Genomic DNA, 21,475 nt, shown 5'->3' with positions numbered 1-21,475 from the left:
AAGGGCAGGGATGAAGGGGGAGGAGGAGGCGGGGTTAGGGGGGAGGAGGGATGGAAGAGGAGAGGGAGGAAGAGGAGGGACAAAGGAGCATCGAGGAAAGAAGAAAACCACGCGGTCATTCCTTCCCTGAATTCGCAGCCCCCACCTATGGGATCATCGCCCCCCCCCACCATCGCGCAAATGAGTGGGGGGGGGGGAGCTCAGCCCAGATATCCCGGGGGGTCCCTGGGTGGGGTTTTTGGGGGGATGTTTAGAGAATGACGCAGTCCAAGGCTGAGCAGAAAAGGCCCCTCGGGGGGACATCGGGGGGTGCCGGTGGCGGCTGCCGGCAGAGGCAGCCTGGAGGAGCAGAGCCCTGTGTGCCTCAGGAGCCCAAAGTGGGGAGCCCAGAGAGGGGGGAACGCCGCCATTGGCGGGAGCCTCAAGAGCCTGGAGAGGGGCAGGGGGGACTCCTTGGAGCCGCTGCAGCCCAGAGCAGAGAATGAGGGGAGAAGGGAGCCCGGGAGCCCGAACAGCCCCGGCATCCCGAAATGGGGAGATGGAAAACGGGGAGCTTTTCGGATCGCCGAGTCTCCCAGCAGCCTGGGCAGGGCGGGCACCGAGTAGACGGGGGACCCCCAGTCCAAGCGTGATCTCCAGCAGCTGGGACAGGGGGGAACCTCCCCGGGCACCTGCGGGATGGGGGGCGATGCTCTTGGGTTCCAGAGTTCAGGCAGCGCTGGAGCCGCACGATTCCGGCCGTCCTGTGCTCCCGCCGCTTCCTGCTGCCGCTCCGCCTCTTCCCCCCTCTCTCCTCCTCCTCGTCCGGTCCGGAGCCCTCGAAGCCGGCGGGAGGAGCGGGGATGGAGCCAGGACAGGTCGGAACGGGGCGAGGGCTGGGGGGGATGGCAGCAGTGGGAGTGACTGGGCTGTACTGGGATCATCCTGGGAGCAGCTCGCGGGTGACTGAGTTCTACTGGGACCGTACTGGGATCACACTGGGAGTGAGGAGGAGCAGCGCGATGGCTCCAGCGCTGGGGCTGGGGGCGCTCCTGGGGTCCAGAGGTGCGGCGAGGGGTGAGGGGGACCCCCGGCACCGGGACTCTCTGATCGCCCATCCCGGAGCACCGGGGGTTCCTGAACCCCCATTCCTGGGCACCGGGATTCCCCCACATCCCCATTCCCGGGCATGGGATCCACCCTGCACCCCCTGATCCGGCACCAACAACCCCCGCACCCCCACTCCCGGGCAGGGGATCCACCCCGCACCCCCTTCCCGGCCATCTCGCCTCTCCCAGCCCCTAGAGCCCCCTTTTCCTTCCCGCAGAGACCCCCTGGACCCCAGTTCCTGCCTTTCCCAGCCCCCAGCCCCTCCTTTCCTTCACACCGAGGACACCTGGGACCCTTATTCCCGGCCATCCCGGGTTTTCCCACCTTTTGCTGGGAATGGGAACACCTGGGCTCCTTGGAGCTCCCTTTCCTGCATGCAGGAACCCCCTTAGCCCAGCCCGTGCCCCCTCTACCCACCGCAGCCTCCCCTTTTCTCAGTCCTGGAACCCCCAAACCCCGTTCCCTGCTCTCCCAGCTCTCCCTTTGGTTCCCCCTTTGGTTCCCCCGTGCCCCCCCAGCCCCCAAATCTCGGTGTCCCCCCAGTTCTCCTGTCCCCGCGTTCCCTGCCCGTGGCGCTGTCGGAGCCCGGCCCGGGGTTCCCCCAGTTGGTGTCCATGGGGTCCCTGGCTGGGATCCCCTTCCAGCAGGATCTCGGCACAGCCAGAGCCGGCACCATGAGCGGCACCGGCACGGGGCCACCGGGGAGCTGCCACTGCTGCAGCTGCATCCTGCCATTCCCAGCTGCTCCCAGTTGCTCCCAGTGGCTGCGCAGTCGGCTCCCAGCATGCGCCTGGCAGCTCCCAGCACCCCCCAGATAGGGACCAATCACACCCCCTGCAATCCCAGTCCGATTGTAGCTACTCCCAGTATGATCCCAGTCACTTCCAGTATGATCCCAGTCAGTCCCAGTATGATCCCAATTACTCCCAGTATGATCCCAGTCACTTGCAGTGTAACTCCACTCACTCCCAGTCTGATGCCAGTGGCCCCCATTATGATCCCAGTTTCTCCCTGTCAATGCCAGCATGACCCCAGGAGCCTCCAATATAATCCCAGTGATTCCCAGTCTCTCCCAGTATATCCCAGTCCTCCCCAGCATGCTTCCAGTCACTCCCAGTTCCCCTCAGTTGCTTTCAGCATGATTCCAGTTGCTCACAGCCATTCCCAGTCAATCCCTGTATGACTCCAGTCACCCTCAGTGTGATCCCAGTCTCACCCAGCATGGATCCAACTGCTCCCACTGTCAAACTAGTATGATCCTAGTTGCTGCCAGAGTATTTCCACTTGTTCCCAGTTCCTCCCAGCATGGTTCCAGTTGTCCCTAGAATAGTCCCAGTCCCGTTCACCGAGGTCCAACTCACTCCCAGTTGCTCCCAGCATGGTCCCAGCTGTTCCCAGTGTGCTCCCAGTCCCCCCAGTATGGTCACAGACAGTCCCAGCATATCCCAGTTGGCCTAGTACAGTTCTAGTTAGATCAGAATGATCCCAGTTCCTCCCAGTTGCCTCCAGGATGATCCCAGTTTCTGGCAGTTGCCCAAAGTGTGATCCCAGTGGCTCCCAGGATGACCCCAGCAGGAGCAGTAGTCACTCCCAGTATGATTCCAGTCAGTCCCAGTATGATCCCAGTCACTTGCAGTGTAACTCCAGTCACTTCCAGTCAGTCCCAGTCTGATGCCAGTGGCCTCCAGTGTGATCCCAGCTGCTCCCTGTCAATGCCAGCATGACTCCAGGAGCCTCCAGTATGATCCTCATGGTTCCCAGTCTCCCCCAGTATATACCAGTCCCTCCCAGCATGCTCCCAGTCACTCCCACTTACCCCCAGTTGCTTCCAGCATGATTTCAGTTGCTCACAGCCACCCCCAGTCAATCCCAGTATCATTCTAAGCACCTTCAGTGTGATCCCAGTCTCACCCAGCATGGACCCAGCTGCTACCACTGTCATCCCAGTATGATCCCAGTTGCCTCCAGTACAGTCCCACTTGTTCCCAGTTCCTCCCAGGATGGTCCCAGTTGTCCCTAGAATAGTCCCAGTCCCGCTCACCGAGGTCCAACTCACTCCCAGTTGCCCCCAGCATGGTCCCAGCTGTTCCCAGTGTGCTTCCAGTCCCCCCAGTATGGTCACAGACAGTCCCAGCGTATCCCAGTTGGCCTAGTACAGTTCTAGTTAGATCAGAATGATCCCAGTCTTTTCCAGTTCCTCCCAGTTGCCTCCAGGATGATCCCAGTTTCTGGCAGTTGCCCAAAGTGTGATTCCAGTGGCTCCCAGGGTGACCCCAGCAGGAGCAGTAGTCACTCCCAGTATGGTTCCACTCGCTTCTTGGATGATCCCAGTCACTCCCAGTATTATGCCAGTGGCCCCCATTATGATCCCAGTTGCTCCCTGTCAATGCCAGGATTACCCCAGGAGCCTCCAGTATGATCCCAGTGACTCCCAGTCTCCCCCAGTATATCCCAGTCAGCCCCAGCATGCTCCCAGTCACTCCCAGTTCCCCCCAGTTGCTTTCAGCATGATCCCAGTTGCTCACAGCCACTCCCAGTCACTCCCAGTATGACCCCAGTCAGTCCCAGATACTCCCAGCGTTATTGCAGTCATGCTCAGAGTGACTCCCTGGCACTCCCAGTGTGGGCCCAGTTGCTCCCAGTCACTTCCAGTATGGTTCTAGTCAGAACCAGCACCTTCCCAGTCACTCCCAGTATGATCCCAGCCATTTTCCATAGGATCCCAGTAGGATCCCAGCATGGGCACAGCTGCTCCCATGATCATCCAGTGTGGCTCCAGTTGCTGCCATTTACCCCCAGTGTGGTTTCAGTCTCTCCCAGTGTATCCCAGTTGCTCCCAGCATGTTCCCAGTCATTCCCAGCTGCCCTGAGTTGCTTCCAGCCTGATGCCAGTTGCTCACAGCCACTCCCAGTCACCCTCAGTGCAGTCCCAGTGGCCGCCAGTATGATCCAGTATGATGCCAGTCACACCCAGCATTGGCCAGCTCCTCCTCCTGTTATCCCAGTAGGATTCCAGAAGCCCCTAGCATGGTTCCAGTCAATCCCTGTTCCTCCCAGTGTGATCCCAGTTGTCCCAGTATAGTCCCAGGTACTCCATAGATGGTCCCAGTCATGCCCAGTTGTCCCCAGTGTACACCCAGCCATTCCCTCTTGCTCCCAGGTATGCCCAGCATGGGGTCCCAGTTGTTCCCAGCATGGTCCCACCTGTTCCCAGAGTGGTACCAGTCACCTGAGTATGGTTAACAGACACTCCTGGTATATCCCAGTGTCCCTCAGCATGCTCACAGTCATTCCCAGTTACCCCAGTGCAGCCCAGTCCAGTCCAGTCCCTGGCAGTGCTGCCACTGCTGGGATGCCCCAGCCCTGTGTGCGTTCCCCCCGGCGGATGTGCCGAGAGGAGCCCCAAGGGCTGGCAGTGGCCAGGCAGGGTCCCCAGCAAGGCCCAGTTTGGATGTGCAGCCCCCAGTTTGCCCAGTTTGCCTCTCCTTTGGCCCAGGCCGGGTTTCCCCGCCCGCAGCGGCTGGGAGCAGCCGAGAGCCCCGCGCTGCCCATCCCGACCTGTCCCGGCTCCATCCCCGCTCCTGCCGCGGGCTGCGAGGGCTGCGGGAACGGGGCACCGTGGGTGTGGCTGCTGCTGGGGGAGGAGGAGGAGGGAGGGAAGGGCAGGGATGGAGGGGGAGAAGGAGGTGGGGTTAGGGGGGAGGAGGGATGGAAGAGGAGAGGGAGGAAGAGGAGGGACAAAGGAGCATCGAGGAAAGAAGAAAACCACGCGGTCATTCCTTCCCTGAATTCGCAGCCCCCACCTGTGGGCTCATCGCCCCCCCCCACCATCGCGCAAGTGAGTGGGGGGGGAGAGCTCAGCCCAGATATCCCGGGGGGTCCCTGGGTTGGGTTTTTTTGGGGGGATGTTTAGAGAATGACGCAGTCCAAGGCTGAGCGGAAAAGGCCCCTCGGGGGGACATCGGGGGGTGCCGGTGGCGGCTGCCGGCAGAGGCAGCCTGGAGGAGCAGAGCCCTGTGTGCCCCAGGAGCCCAAAGTGGGGAGCCCAGAGAGGGGGGAACGCCGCCATTGGCGGGAGCCTCAAGAGCCTGGAGAGGGGCAGGGGGGACTCCTTGGAGCCGCTGCAGCCCAGAGCAGAGAATGAGGGGAGAAGGGAGCCCGGGAGCCCAAACAGCCCCGGCATCCCGAAATGGGGAGAGCCAAGAGGGGGGAGCTTTTCGGATCGCTGGGTCTCCCAGCAGCCTGGGCAGGGCGGGGACCGAGGAGAAGGGGCACCCCCAATCCAAGCGTGGCCCCAGCAGCTGGGACAGGGGGAACCCCCAAACACCAGAGAGGAGGGACCAGGGACGGGGAACTCCTGGGAGGCTTTTCCAGGGCTGAATCTTGGTGTTTGGGAGGTTTTTATGCCACCCAGATTGCCAGTGACTTGTAGAGATGGACTTGGGCAGAGGGACCTTCAAACTCAATGTGCTCATCCCTTGTTTTCCCCAAACCAGGATTTCCCATTCCCAACCCCTGGGATGCTGTGAGGAAGAGGAAGATGCCCCAGGACACTAAGGCAGGTGTGGAGGAAGTCAGTGCCCCTTTCCCCTCTGTGCTGCTCCATCTCCAGCCCAGCACGGCCCCGGCTGCAGTACAGCCCTGGGGGAATCTCCTTGCCCTTGCCTGTGGCATGGAGGCAAATCCCATCCTGTCCTTGTCCTTCCTCCCCCAGAGCAGGATCTGAGCATGGAGAGCAGGGAGGACAAATGCCCGCGGCAGAACCTGGTGGAAGAGGCCGTTTTGAGCGGCTCCACGTCACAGGAAGCCAACAGGGAGGAAAAGCCCTGGAGATGCCGCACAAGGAGGGGCTGCAAACGCAGCTGGCGGGGATCTGAGGGGGAAAGAGCCAGCCTGGGCCGGGAAGGCGGCCGGAGATGGAGCCAGAGCTCGGAGCTGGTGCTCCATGAGCAGCTCCATGATGGGGAGAAGCCCCAGAAACGTGTGGAGTGTGGGAAGAGGTTCTGGAGGAGCTCCGACCTAAAGAAGCACCAGAGGACCCACACTGTGGAGAGGCCCTACAAGTGTGATCAATGCAGGAAAAGATTTAAGACCAGCTCCCATCTCCTCCAGCACCAGCGCACGCACACAGAGGAGACGCCCTTCCGCTGCCCCGACTGTGGGAAGGGATTCAGGCACAAGTCCCATCTTGTCATGCACCAACAAATCCATACTGGGGAGAGGCCCCATAAGTGTGAGGAATGTGGGAAGAGCTTCAGCCGGAGCTCCAGCGTGATCCGGCACCAGGTAATCCACACTGGGGAGAGGCCCTATGAGTGTGGGCAATGTGTGAAGCGCTTCAGCTTGAGATCCCAGCTGATGAGGCACCAGGTGGTTCACACTGGGGAGAGGCCCTATGAGTGTGAGGAATCTGGGAAGAGCTTCAGCTGGCGCTCCACCCTGATCAGGCACCAGAGGACCCACACTGGGGAAAGGCCCTACGAGTGTGAGGAGTGTGAGAAGAGCTTTAGCTTGAGGTCCGAGCTGATCCGGCATCAGAGGACTCACACTGGGGAACGGCCCTATGAGTGTGATCAATGCAGGAAGAGATTTAAGTCCAGCTCTGATCTCCACCAGCGCACGCACACAGAGGAGAGGCCCTTCCGCTGCCCCGACTGCGGGCAGGGCTTCAGGCACAACTCCCATCTTGTCATGCACCGACAAATCCATACTGGGGAGAGGCCCCACGAGTGTGAGGAATGTGGGAAGAGCTTCAGTCGGAGCTCAACCCTGATCAGGCACCAGAGGACCCACACTGGGGAACGGCCCTACGAGTGTGGGGAGTGTGGGAAGAGGTTCAGACAGAGCGCCAACCTGATTCAGCACCGGAACATCCACACTGGAAAACGGTCACACAGGTGTGGGAAATGTGGGAAGGGCTTCAGGCAGCATTCCTACTTGATCCGCCACCAAAAGATCCACACTGGGGAGAGGCCCTACGAGTGTGATAAATGCAGGAAGAGGTTTAAGACCAGCTCCTGTCTCCTCCGGCACTATCGCATTCACAGAGAGGAGAGGCCCTTCCAATGCCCCGACTGTGGGAAGGGATTCAAGCACAACTGCACCCTCGTCACCCACCAACGCATTCACACTGGGGAGAGGCCCTACGAGTGTGAGGAGTGTGGGAAGAGCTTCTCACAGCGCTCTCACTTGAACAAGCACCAGCGGAGCCACCAGTAAGGGAGGCCCTGCGAGTGCCCCGAGTGCGGGAGGAGGAGCTTCGTGTGCTGCTCCAGCTCCATCCCCCACTGGAGGAGGCACTTTGGGCACAGCCCTGGTCACTCATCTATGGCTTCTCCTTTCCGTTTGTCCTGAATTTTCTTCTGCTTCATCTTCATCTCTTAAGAGCAGCCAAACAGTGTTAAATGAATGAAATTGATCAAAGATGTCCAAAGTCCCTCCATTAATCAGGAGTTTGAGGGGGAATTTAGGACTTGGGGACACATTCTGTGTGGAGTGCCTCTGTGTCTAAGAGGCAGGAATTTGATTTCACCCTTCTTGTGTTGCTAAGAACTCTTCCCTTGACCCAAACCCCAACTCCAGCCCTGGGATACCCTATAAAAACCCCATGGCTCTGCCTTTGCCCTGTCTGTCGGGGGTCAGAAATGGATTCTGGAGCTTTCTCAAACCAAGACCCAACTTGTTTGTTCCTGACATCAGCAGCTGCAGCCTCCCTGGATACCATGAACTCTGGAGAATGGGGGCAGCCAGTGAGGACAGGTCCTGGATTGCAAGATAAGTGTGTGTTCTGTTTGCCATCTGTCAGAGGTGGGGCAGTTATCTTCTGTTCATTGGGCAGTTTATCTCTTCCACAACCAATCCTCCCTCCAGGAGATATCTTCTGATAATGGACTGGCCATTAATTATTAATTATCTGCTGTTAATGGGCCATTGAGTGTCCCTGCATGGCTGATAAAATGACATCCTGCCATTAGGTGATGCTCCGCCCAGGAGGAGGAGCCAAGCATTCCTACCTGGATAGAATCTGAGGTTTGGAATTCCACAGCAGCCTTTTCCCACTGGATTCCCAGAGGATCAGCCTTTTCCCACTGCATTCCCAGAGGAGCAGCTGTCTTCTCCACTGGATTCCCAGAGGACGGAAGATTCCCCGGCCCATCTGCAGCAGCCCGGACCTTCAGAGGAAAACTCCACCCTTCTCCAGGATCCCTGCCCCAACAGAACCACACCTGGCACTGCAGGAGGGCTGCAGCCACCATTCACTGGGACTGCTGCCAATACCCTGACCCACAAGGTGTCAGGTAGTGTTCTGACTCTGTCAGTGGTTTTGTTTGTTTGTACTACAGCATTTGTATTTTTAATTTTTCCTTATAAAACCTGTTATTCCTATTCCCATATCTTTGCTTGAGAGCCCCTTAATTTCAAAATTACAGCAATTCAGAGGGAGGGAGTTTACATTTTCCATTCCAGGGGAGGAACCTGCCTTCCTTAGCTGACACCTGTCTTTTCAAACCAAGACAATAACAGTTACTTTAACACACAGATATAAAATACATTTTAATATCTTTGAAAAGCCAATATTATAATATATGTGTATAACGATAGTGACCTTAAAAACATGGGGGTAGAAAGCTTACGAGGAGGGGAATTTCCAGTAAGGGAAGCAAAATTCCCAGTACTGGGACTGGGCCATGGGACCGACATCTACCATCATTCAGCGAGAGGTTTATTTTTATGGATACGTATTATAATATTGGCTTTTCACAGATATTAAAATAGATTTTATATGTGTGATGTTAAAGTAACTGTGTTGTAAAGATATAGTTTTGTTTTCTGTCGTTAATTAAGCTTAGTGAAATAGCTGCTTGTGTTAAACTGCCTGCTTGGATGGGATAACATCCAATGCACACAGGATGAGGACACCTGTACAGATCTGCCAACTATCAGCACTCCCCGTCTCAAGGCAGAATGGACCAAGGCCCAAAAACTGGACGTGATAAGAATGGACTAAAACCACAACCAAGGAATCTGCATGCCCTAAAAAGGCAGATCCAAGGAAGAGCCGTGCTAAACCGTTCTTGAAGCATGTAAACTAGTTTGGGGGTAAAGTTTGCTGTGCATGAGGGTCTATGAATATGCAACAGGCTGATGTAAGGGGAAAGGTATTTCAGGGGGATCCCCAGTGCCAAGATGCACCCGTGATAACCTTTGCTCCATGGTCCTGGTCTCCCATTGTCCTTTATTAAACTTTTTACATTTTCACAAGAGAGTGAACGTGTTTTTCACATTTAAGAACGGTTTAAGTTTTTTTGTTTTTCATGGGAGGGAGTTTTGAAGAGCTACAAGTGGCTAATCTGCCTGCAACAAGGACCATTCCACGGGCTCTTGTCACCTTTCCTGACACGTCTGCTGCAGCTCATGGAGGGTAAAGCCCTGGAGGCTCCTTAGGGGCGGTTATGGACGATTGCAGGCAGTGCCTTGATGCCCTGGATCAGCAGTGCCCCCTCCTGGGAACCTCCACATTTTGGGGGAGAATTTGGAGGGTTTTGAGGAGATTTGAGGGAGATTTTGTCTGGGTTTGAATCCTACGCCAAATTTGGTGTCCGGGAGGTACCAAAACCACCCAAAATCCACCCAGAATTGACCCAAAATTACCAAAAATTAACCCAAAATTTCCTCCAAATCCATCCTCTGGGGGTTTGGGGGAGATTTGGAGGGATTTTAGGGGAATTTTAGGGGAGAATTTTTAGTGGTTTTGAATCCTATGCCCATTTCGGCATGCATGAGGTACCCAACCCCCCCCCAAAATCCACCCAAAATTTTTCCTGAGGTGGTTGGGAGGAAGTTTGAGGGAGTTTGAGTGAATTTGGGGGTTCCAGGGGAGATTTTATGGGGGTTTTTGGCAGTCATCATCATCCAAAACACAACACCCCATGCCAAAGCCTAGACCAAACCCTAAGGACTGTGCCCCCCATGGAGAGGAGATCAAAGAACTGCACCCCTTCTGGGGAGGAGATCAAAAGCCAGAGGAGACTGAGCTATTAACTCATTAAGTAAAAACGTATTCATTTAATCAAGTATCATCATTTCTGTTACTTTATCCTTTGTGATTAAGTCTCGAATGCTTTTCTATTCCTTGTTAATTTAGCTGAATAATATTCATTTTGGTTTTGTAAACTATTAAGTCATATTCCTGATCTTATATATGTGGTCCCATATGTCTAATAAACCACAAACTTACAATTTAGCAGCAGTTTTAATTGAGATAAAATGATACGATCAAATAGCATCCAGTAGTTACAAAAAGAAATTTGGCAGTGGTTTGGATAAAGCATAAGCAAAACCCATCGATCAGGGTATGGGGAGGGCTTCCCACCCTGCCTCACGTGCAAAAGGCAAAAGGATCCCAACACAACTTATATACTGTGTGCTAATACATATTCATCAATATTTTCCTGTAAATCTCCTCCTATTTCCGATTCTTGAAATCTACATCACCACAGCACACACAGTGCATGCTTCCGCTGTGGCTAAGGGGGCTTATGGCTCTTTGGTGCTCTTCTTGGAGGAAGGCCAGCAGTCTTCCTCGCTGTCCTCTGAATAACCTGGCAGGTTGTGCACGTGCCCCAAGTCCTGTGTTATGTAAGTAAGCACTGTGTTCCAAGTAAGCCTTATTATTTTATAGATAAGAGCACTATTTTAGACTCCCTGTCTGGAATTGTCCCAACTTTATTCATGTCACAGCCGATCCTGTCCTGGGAGTTGTCTTAACTTTGTCTTGATGCCAATTCTGACTTGGGAGTCTTCCTAACTTTTGTTCATCAAGGCCAATTCCAATCTCCTGTATACTTTTTCCCACATGTATCATCTACAAAGAAGCCCATTTGCTTCATATTAATCACATTTACATTTCCAATTATTTTCCAAAAATATTGATATAATTACAATTTTCTTAGCATGAACGACATTCATTTATCACAGAAGGCCAAAAGCTTGGAAAAGGATGAATGAAACGCTCCGATGATGACAATGACAAAACAACCAATTTATTTTTGACAGCAAATGAACGCCGGCCGCCCTCCAGCCCTCCCAGCCTGGCAGGCCAAGTGGGGCCATTCCCATGGCATGAGGCGCTAGCAGCCTGCGGAGAGAAACCAGAGAGCCACGGTCAGTCGCAGCAGGCTCCTGTCCCCCGGTCCCGCCATGGCTGTGCCCAGGCCAGGCTGCTGGCTGTGCTCAGAGCCCAAACCTCCCGAACCATTCTCTGTTTTTAGAGAAGGGCAGCGGGGCAGGCCACGTTCCACCTCCTCTGCTTAATCACGGCACAGCAACCTCCTCAGCAGCTGCAGGAGCGGCATGCCCGCGTGCCCGCTGCCGCCTGCCCAGAGCCCTTCTGCCAGCCGAGCTGTGGATCCGGATGCCCACCTCTGGAGAGCTGCTGCCAGGAGAGGAGCCGATCCCGCACCAGGTCCTCGTCCTTCTGGAAGGGGCTGTCCCTGCAGACCGTGGCCCCTGGGGTAGCGCTGGCACTGGACGCGCTCCCCGGATGCTGCAGGTGCTTCCCCGTCTGGTCCGGGCACCAGGTGTAATCCTCCTGGGAAAAACAAAGAACAATTGCATGAATGCCAATTCAAAACAAGACCTGGAAAAAAGAAAAAGCACAAAGCCTGCCACTGTTTCATGGGCCTGTGGAGAGTCTGACCACTCCATGGGAGAATTAAACCTGTCCACGGGTGGGGAAAATCCTCACCTTTCCTGCCCATAAACGCAGCCCTTCCTCAAGGGCCTGCAGAGCGGGCCAGCTGGGGCACAGCTTTGGAGCCCGTCCCCCTCTGCCGCCCCCCATCCACATGGATGGATGCTTTTGTCAGGCTGGCTGCCCCCACCTCAGCCCGTGCCAGGCTGGCTGGCAGAAGCTGTCAGCAAGGCCAGGAGCCAGCTCCCCTTCCACAAAAAGCAGCTCGGCGGCCGGCGGAACAATTAATATTCCCCAGCGCTGCCGAGCGGGGAACCTCCGGCACGTGGCCAGGCCAAGCCCTGCCGTGCCTGGAAGCACCAGCATCCCCCCACCCCTGCGCTGGCTGGGGACTCATCTTAATTCCATCGGGGTGCAGAGCGTGTTCTCCAGGCAGGGGCCACAGCCAAAGCCAATCAGCCCTGCCCTGCCAGCGGCCAGCTCCAGGATGGTGTTCCCAGCTCCACGTCGTGCTCCAGAAGAACATGCCAGCTGTGCCTCGGCTTGCGGGGACATCACGATGCCATTGAGCTGCAGGGGGATGTTTCCCCTGTCCCAGTCCGTGGCACCTTCACTGCACTGCCACCACTTCTCCAGTGGGATGGGCAGCATGGATCCACTCCCTCCACAGCTCACGGGGACCAGCGGAAGCATCTCCTTGGCTGCGCTCTCTCCTCAGCGCTGCGGCCACAGGGAAATGCTCTGGGGTTTTCTTCCAGCGCCACAAGACTCGTGCCGCTGCTACATGCTGGCTCCTGGATCCTACTGTGCACAGAGATGCATCTCTGCTGTCTCCTGGGCCAGGCAGGGCTCCTGCAGCCAAGAATGCTCAAAAAGGTCCTGCAGTGATGGCCTGTCTGTGGGGTCCATGCATAAACATCACCTGATGAGGTGCTGGCACTCTGCGGAGAGAAACCAGAAACCGCCGCTCAGCGGGACAAGGCTCCTGTCCATGCTCTCCCACATTCCACAATGCCCAGGCCACCAGGAGTGCTCAGAGCTACAGCCAAAAGCTTCCTATTGATCCTCTCTTGCAGAGGACACCAGCACAGAGGCACAGGTGCCACCTACTTCAGCTGAGCCCAGGAGATCCACCTCCTCACCAGCTGCAAGAGTAGGATGCTTATGTGCCAGCTGCCTCTCACAACCCCGTTCTTCCCCTCATGCCTTGAAGGTGCATCCCCACCTTGAGACACCTGTGGTGGGAAGAAGAGCTGGACCCTGATGATGTCCTCATTGGTGTGGAATGGAAGGTGCCTGCAGACCAGCTCATAGAGCAGGATGCCCAGGGACCAGATGGTGGCTGGCTGGCCATGGTAGCAGCCAAAGAGGATCCACTCTGGTGGGCTGTACTCCGGTGTTCCTATGGGACATGGGCGCAGCTCATCAGGCCCATGCTGCTCCCTCCCCCCCAGCCAGCTCCCGTTCCACAACAGCCAGCCCCTGCCCTGCCAAAAAGCAACTTGGCTACAGCTGGCTGAAGAAGGATTCCCCCTCCTTCCCTCCCTCCTTCCTTCCCTCCCTCTTCCCCCTCTGCCAGCCAAGGGGGGAACTTTGCTGCCCTGCTGGGCCCCGGCTTTGGGCTCACCTGACATCTGGGTGTAGAACGTGTCCTGGAGGATCGTGCTGCAGCCAAAGTCGATGAGCTTTGCCTCACCTGTGGCCAGGTGGACGAGGGCGTTCTCGGCCTTGATGTGGCGGAGCAGGACACCGTGGCTGCTGCGGCACCGCACGGCCTCCAGCACCTGGCGGAGCAGCCCCCGCGCCACGGGCTCCGTCAGGAACCGCCGCTCGTGCAGGAAGTACCAGAGGTGCTGACAGCGCTGCGGATGCTCCATGAGCAGCGCGAAGCCCTCGGGCACCTCGAACCAGTCCAGGAGCCGCACGACGCCGCTGAAGCCAGGCCACGACACCTTCCACAGCAGCGCCGGCTCCAGGAGCACAAGGGCGCCCTTGCGCTGCGGGGGGACCGCGATGCCGTCAGCGGGGCCAATGCTGTGCTGCGCCTCGGGCAGCCCCTGCCCAGCCCCGCCGCGGCTCGCCATGACCTGGCCCGGGGCGCTGCGCGGCCCCCGCTCACTCCACGCTTGCGCTTGCTGCCCTCGCTGCCGCCCTGCCGGGCCTTGCCCGGCACGCCCCGCCAGCTCCTCCCGCTGGCCCCGCTCACTCCCCAGCCGCGCCCACTCCGAGATGCGCTCCTGGGACACTCGCTTGATGGCCACCTGCGAGCCAAGGCCAGCGGTGGACTTAAGATCACGCTTGGTTAAGAGTGTATAAGCCGGAGAACACGCAAATAAAAAAGACTTCTTTCTTCTCGTACCCTGATCACGTGTGTATTTCACGTCTGGCCTCATGGCGACAGTTGCCCCATCTCTGGGTCAAGAAACAAGTATTGTCTGACAGGTAACTTGTCAACAAACTGAGAAAGAAATTAGTACCTGGGCATGCAGATTTCTGAAGGGAGGAAAGAAAAGTGTTGACAACAATAAGCCTGAGTTTTAAATGCCTGAAACATTCAAAAATGACATGTTTTGGGATATTGTACCAGATGTTAGAAACAGTTCAAAGAAACCACAACGCATTAGTATCTGGACTTCAGTGCCAACTATGCTTTGAAATGTTGGTAAAGGCACTTTGTGTCAAAGATCCAGTTCCTGTTGGTCACTGTGGATGTAGATCAAAATCATACCAAAAAATCCATGTCCAAACCAGCAAGAATGAGACTTTTGTCCTTGGCAGTAGTTTCCAGGTGCTCCTGGAAATCACTAGGCCTAGACACAAAGATGTGTATTCAACGGAGGGAGAGAAGCACCGTGCTTAGCTCTAACTGTGACCTTTGCTAGCAGATCTTACTAGCAGGTAATAAATTCCATTTGTTCTGCTCTTAGCCAGAGCCAAGATGGGAATCACAGTTTAGATCACAGGAGAAGATCACAGGAGCCTCAGTTTTTCCAGAAGAGGAGAAATACAAAGGATAGTAAATTTGGGTTGGGTTTTCAGGGTGTTTTTACAAATCCATAGACAAGTGATGAAGCTTAAAAGATGACAGCAAAGGAAAATCAACAGATATGCTGAAAGTGAGTGAAGAGGAAGGAGACTTTAAATTCACTGAAAAGCTGCACAGAAAGCTTCTCTACTTTTTGCAGTTGCTTCAAGTTTGAAATGACAAAGTCTTGTAGCACTTCCAACTTATCTTTATTAATTCTAGATTAAAGACAATCAAAACTGTGTGCTCCTGCTTACAGTATGAAGGAAAGCACAGGAAGCCATTAGAGTAAGAACAATTGTGTTTAGAAGGCTGAGGCAGCCTTAGGGGTAGGAGGAATGGGGAGGCGTGGAAATCAGGCCTGTGGGCACCATTCGAGGAGCATCCAGGCCCTGAGCAGTCCCTCACAGTGGGTATCCCAGCAGATGGAGTCCAAATGCAGCCACAGCTGGGTGGGAAAAGTGCCGGGCTGTTGAGCCGTGGTTAGCAGGGGCTCCTGCATCAAATTGCTCCCTGACAGGTGTGGTATGCTGTGTGTGTGTGTGCCCAACAGCTGGCAACAGCAGGCTGGCCCAGATGTGGGAAAAGGCCAAGGAGGCAGCAGAGTGGGAATGGGGCTCTGCAAGAGGCCCTGGTGGTTGCACACACCCGTGGGGGATGAGGCTGGCCCAGATGGGCCCTGGGGCTCTGGGCTGAAAAGGGGGGAAAAGAGAATCAGGGAGGAAGGGCCAGATGCCGCTATGACAATGCCATTCTATCCCATAGGTGACATAGTGAGAGGAGGGTGGGAACCAAATGGTGATTGCTGCTGATGACTGTGACATCTCCAAGACAAGAGGCCCAGAAAGGACTGCACATCTGCCTCCTAGTGTTGTCCTGAATGTGAGCTCATCTCCTGGCGTTCATTACCCGCAAGCCTCTCAGCTTCCCACGGGCATTCCACACTTCAGGTAAGCAAAGCTGCTTACCTCACTATGTTCTTTAGGCCTCTGAAAGGGACTGTCCCCTTAGCTACAGCCTGGCAAGGAAGGGAGTCTTACAACACTCTGGATATTTTAGACTTTTATTGGCACTCAGGCTGAAACAAAGCATCCCCTCACTACTTCTGCATCTTCATCCTTCTGTCCTGCAGGTGGCCTGTTCAGGCTGACAGATTGGAGCACCTGCAAGCTCCAGTTGGGCTGCAGCCCAGCTTTTCCTCTCACAGCTTAATTCTTATTATGACAATTCTTTCATTTCTACTTATAAGATACCTCAGAGCTTCCCTAAATTAACAACACTCTACTCTAAGCTAAACAATCCTCTATTATCTAAGCTATCTATGTTCCAAATGTTGGGATTCATAAAATTTGAGGGTTTTGAGAAAGTGGTAAAAAAGACAGGCCTCAGACAGCAGATTTGTGAACATTGCTAATACAGCAAAAAGTTTTGTAAGCAGTAGAGCAGACATGAGAAATAGAACAATAAGCCCCTGTGATTTGCCCTGATAGGTTGCAACAAGTTTATTTAATGTATATCTTTAGAAGGTTAGTATGAATGAGCCTCTGTGCTTTGTCTCTCATAAACGAGCCATGCTTTGTCTCTCATAAACGAGCCATTGTGTTAGAAAATAAGTCCTTATTTTGTTAACTACTGTTACGTGTGTTTCATATGACTGGATAGAATTATTGTCAATATGTTTTGCTTTATGTGTGATTGGCTGAAACTTAGGCTGAGAGGGTTTTATGCTACCCTGTAATGTGATGTTTCCTTGGCATTCCATTTGAATCAGCAAGCTGTAAACATATCCTGTCTCCATTGTCCTAACAATGTACTGAGACTGATGTTTGAAATAAACAGCTCACGACACTGATTCAGAGTGTCCCGTTCCGTTTGTGACTGTATATAGCGTGCCAACGCCACCATAGTCCTTAGAAGTTGATCCCTATATTTCCTAATTTTTTTAAACTTTCATCTTTTTGAGAAAGAAAAAACAACAGAGTTTTAAATGGAACCTAACACACCCAACCTAACCTAACCTAACCTAACCTAACCTAACCTAAGACCTAAACTGAGCAAATATGAAAACTGTCACATTTCCTATCTAGGGCACAGCTCCTCTTAATACTTGGGGGACGGCTGAAGCTCTGCCTCAAGATGACACATCCCCTTTTCCCTCCTCTCAGCTGGCGGGGCATAAGGGTCTCCTCAGGTGCAGGTGTCTCCTCTCCAGTCTACCTGCACTTGCTTGGCTGAAATGATCAGAGCAGCCAGGCTGGAGGCAGGATGGCCTGAGGTCACAAAGGGATGCTGCCCAGAGGATAAAGAACAAAGAAAGGAACTCTTACTTTCCAGGATCCCATCCTCATGGGCTCAAGCAGGATTCCCTGGCTACCAGGAAGACACACCAAGAGCACCGAGGGCAGTGTGTCCCCCTGCGCCTTCCTGTCCTGGGAGCTGTCTGCGCCATGTGGCCCACACTCCTCCTCATCCCTTCATGCAGGTGTCCTCAGCTGACAGGGCTTTTTGCCCCTTTGCTTTTTCTTACCTGCAGGAGTTCCTGGGCAGAGCAGCGCCTGTCCTCGTCTGCCTGCAGGCAGCAGTGGAGGAAGTCGTGCAGGAGAGCCGAGTGGTGCCTGGGCTTCTGCAGTTTTGGGGGCCCATTCCTTTCTATCAGTTCAAAAACCTACAGCACAAAGATGCAAGAGGACACTGCACCTCCTCCTTTGCTAGCCACATCAGCTCTCTCCATGATAGTGGAGCTCTGGGAAAAGTTAAAGATAGAATCTAAAATGTTAATCTTTGTGCTTTTCCCAGATCAACTGCACCTGCGTAAGCAGTATGATAAATTACATAATTGTTAGATGTGATGATTGTTTAGTAATTAAATATAATTACTATATAACCAGAAGAAGAATAATTAGAAAATATGTTGGAAATTCAGAGAGGGGCTAAATTTATGTATACAATAGAACAATATAAGTTTAATAATTAACATGAAAGTTATATAAAGATAGAGTATAAAAACATGATCATTTCCGATGTATGGTCAGAATCAAATTTGGGTAATACCCTGATTCCCAGAGCTCTTTAATAAAAAGCACTGCATATAATCGCTCCGTGATTATGTGTTTTTGAACGCTAACATTTTGGCGACTCAGATGGAACCGTTGTGAGTGGTGCTGAGCGAGTTCGCGACTTGATCACGCTCCAGCCGGCACTGAAGGATTCTTGGGGAGCCCATTGGCCGCGACCGCTCCTGCTGCTCACAACGTCCCCGGGAGAAAGGTAAGGTGCTTTTTATACTTTGGTTTGGTTTTGGATGCCTGCCAAATAAGACGCAGCAAAAGCTACACTTGGTTGGGCTAAAGGAATTCTTGTTGGTACAAGCCTAGGCGCCGTTCCATAAGACAATCACAAAAGCATTGCGGGTTTGGCATTTGTGGTGTATTTGAAATGGAGAAATTTAAAGGGATTTTGGGCAGTAACACCCCTATCCCGCAAACTTCTCCTTTGGGGTGCTTATTAGCACATTGGAAACAGGGTAACTTTGGGGAAGAATTACGTAAAACTAAGTTGATTGATTACTGTAATTCATGGTGGCCAGAATATGCCTTGGAGAATGGCGAAAAATGGCTAAAATACAGTACTCTGCAATATAACACTATTTCGCGGTTAATGTCATTTTGTAAACAAGAAGGAAAATGGGATGAAGCCCCGTTTGTTGATCTGGTTTTCTATTTACAGGGAAAGCCAGAATGGCAGGATGAATGTGGATTATTAGTGGTTAAAACATCTGCAAAGTGTGGGGTTTGTGAGGAACATTGTTTAAAACACTTGGCATTAAGAGAAAGCTTGAGTAGGGAAAATTATACAGATATTGATTTACAAGTAGCTCCAATAGGAACAAGAGAACCTAACCCTATCCCACCTGTTTCACCTGTCCCTATCCCACTACCTGCTCCTCACCCACCTAGTCCTGAGCCTGTCTCGTCTAGTACACCTTTCCCTCTTTATCTTCCTCTCCCATCATCACCCGGTCCCTCTTCCTCGGAAGATGAGCAAAACCTAACTGTGATAGAAAGGAGAAACAGGTACGCGAGTGAAAAAGATAGCAATGGTAATGAATCAGTGACCCCAGTTGCCCACAGAACCCGGAGTCGGTCAAAGCTTGCCCCAGTTGTGCATAGAAAAGGCATAAGCAAACAAAAACGGACTGTGATTGCCCCCTTACGACAAAGTGTCGGAATGGAAGGGCCAGTATTTGTAAAAGTGCCTTTTTCCCCTGCAGACTTAGTTATTTGGAAACAGTCAGCCGGAACTTATAGAGAAAATCCTGATAAAATGGCATGTGTAGTAAAAATGGTTATGAAAACTCAAAAGGCTGACTGGGATGACATACAAGTAATATTAGATACTCTGATGGATTCTACTGAAAAAGAAATGGTACTTAAGGCAGCCAAACAGAGGGCAAGAGAAGATATTAGAAATGGGCTAGTAACAGAGAATTTAGATGTGAATTTCCCAATTGAGTATCCAAATTGGGACCCTAATTTATTGTGCGATATGAGGAAATTACGTAAATATCAAGAGTGGATCCAAATAGGAGTTCAGAACGCTGTGCCCAAAACTATAAATTGGTCCAAACTATATGAGGTTTGACAGGAAAAGAAGGAATCTCCCACTGCGTTTTTGGAGAGGCTTAAGGAGATAGCAAGGAAATATACAGACCTCCAAATGGATACAGAGCAAGCAAAGGTTCAGCTCGCTCTCATATTCTTGGGCCAATCACAGGATGACATTCGTAGAAAATTGGAAAAATTAGAGGGGGAAGAATTAAGGAATTTGGATAAGTTACTTGAGGTTGCTTGGATGGCATATAGCAATCGGGAAAAAGAAGCTAGTAACAGACAGCAGCAGAATCTATTGGCCGTAATACAAGGAGAAGGTGACCCAAATTTCAGGGGATGTAACAGGAATATCCGCGGTAAGAGACCAGTCACACAAAGGTTAAGCCTGAATCAATGTGCGTATTGTAAGTGGGAGGGGCATTGGAAGCGAAATTGTCCAAGCTTGAATAACCAGTTTGACCAGGGCAATCAGTTGCAGCAGGGAAACGCTGCCAAAGCCATGGTGTTAGGAGAATATAACTAGCTGAACCTGTGGAACAGGTTCAAGAACTCACCACAAATATAGAATAGAATTTAATCCACCAATATTTCCAGTAAAGAAAACAAATATCTGAATATAGGTTAGCGCAGGATTTGAGAACAATAAATAAAAAGGACATTTATCCAGTGGTAACAAATTCTCACAAATTGCTAACATCCGTAAAGGGGATTTATAAGTGGTTTACTGTAACTGATTTAAAAGATGCCTTTCTCTGCACACCCTTTGAGAAAGAAAGTAGGAAACTGTTTGTTTTTGAATGGGAAAACCCAGGGAACGGAAGAAAGACCCAGCTCACCTGGACACGACAAGAACTCGCCGACCCTATTTGGAAACTAACTGGCAAAGGAACTGGAGATTTGGACCAAAAATGGGCTGCAGTACCAAGAGACCAATACTTATTGTTGCAGTATGTTGATGATATACTAATAGCTACAGAAGAAAAAGTAACCTGTATAAAGATAACCATTGAGATTTAAATTTCACAAGGGCAACAAAAACTAGGTACTAACCACATCCAAGCTATTTGTGCTATTCCAGAGCCCCAGAATTTACATGAGCTGCGAGTCTTCCTCAGGATGGCAGGATGGTGTCGCTTGTGGATCATGGACTATGGATTGATTGAGAAACCCCTGTGTGAAGCTCAGAAGATGCAGCCATTCACCTGGGGCAACCACAGAAAGAAGCCTTCCTAAAATTAAAGGAAGCACTGACAACTGCTCCAGCATTAGGGTTACCTGATCTGTCTAAAGATTTTCAGCTGTTTGTACATGAAAGGCTGCGCCTAGCACTGGGAGTCCTGACCCAACGTCTGGGAAGCTGGAAAAGGCTGGTGGGCTACTTTTCTGAACAACTCGACAACATAAGTGCCGGGTGGCCCCCACGTCCGCCGGCAGTCGCAGCTACTGTGATCCTGATACAAGAAGCCAGGAAACTTACTATGGGAAGGCACATAGATACCTATGTACCACACATGGTAACCACTGTCTTAGAACAAAACGGGGGCCATTGGCTATCTCCCAGCAGGATGATGAAATTCCAGGTAGTCCTGACTGAGGAGGATGATGTCACATTAAAAACAACTAACCTTTTGAATCCAGCTTTGTTCCTAGGTACCACAACTGAAGAAGGCCCATTAGAACACGACTGTGTAGAAGTAATAAAGTGCACCCATTCAGCAAGGGAAGACCTGAAAGACGTCCCACTAGAGCAGCCGGAGTGGGAGCTGTTTACAGATGGGAGCAGCTTCGTGGAAAACGGAACCAGGCATGCTGGATATGCGGTAACAACAGTCAATACAGTAGTGGAGGCAAAGGTATTACCACCAAATACATCTGCCCTGAAGGCAGAACTGGTTGCTTTAATCAGGGCACTAGAATTAAGTGAAGGGAAAAAGGTAAATATCTGGACTGACTCAAAATACGCCTTTGGAGTGGTGCATGTACACGGAGCACTGTGGAAAGAAAGAGGACTGTTATCTTCTCGGGGTATGCACATTAAACATCAGGATGCAGTCCTGC

At 52.5% G+C, this 21,475-nt stretch overlaps 1 protein-coding gene and 2 pseudogenes across 1 annotated transcript in view; 2 read left to right on the top strand and 1 right to left on the bottom strand.

Annotated features, from left to right (window-relative positions):
- The window catches only part of LOC128943500 (zinc finger protein 850-like), a 443,444-nt pseudogene extending 436,136 nt beyond the window's left edge, over positions 1-7,308 (top strand).
- Positions 7,309-12,583: 5,275 nt separating this feature from the next.
- LOC128943499 (serine/threonine-protein kinase pim-1-like) overlaps positions 12,584-21,475 on the bottom strand; it is a 253,989-nt pseudogene continuing 245,097 nt past the window's right edge.
- The window catches only part of LOC128943545 (serine/threonine-protein kinase pim-1-like), a 79,337-nt gene continuing 73,409 nt past the window's right edge, over positions 15,548-21,475 (top strand). The window contains exon 1 of the mRNA XM_054286458.1: positions 15,548-15,580. Within this exon, the coding sequence (XP_054142433.1) occupies positions 15,548-15,580 (33 nt within the window). The remainder of the gene's footprint in view (positions 15,581-21,475) is intronic.

The sequence above is a fragment of the Melozone crissalis genome, unplaced genomic scaffold, assembly GCF_028551555.1.
Source record: "Melozone crissalis strain CALT ecotype California unplaced genomic scaffold, PUWL_Pcris_2 ptg000046l_1, whole genome shotgun sequence".
Lineage (NCBI taxonomy): Eukaryota > Metazoa > Chordata > Aves > Passeriformes > Passerellidae > Melozone > Melozone crissalis.
The sequence above is the reverse complement of the archived record's forward strand: the minus strand, read 5'-3'. Positions and strand labels throughout refer to the sequence as shown.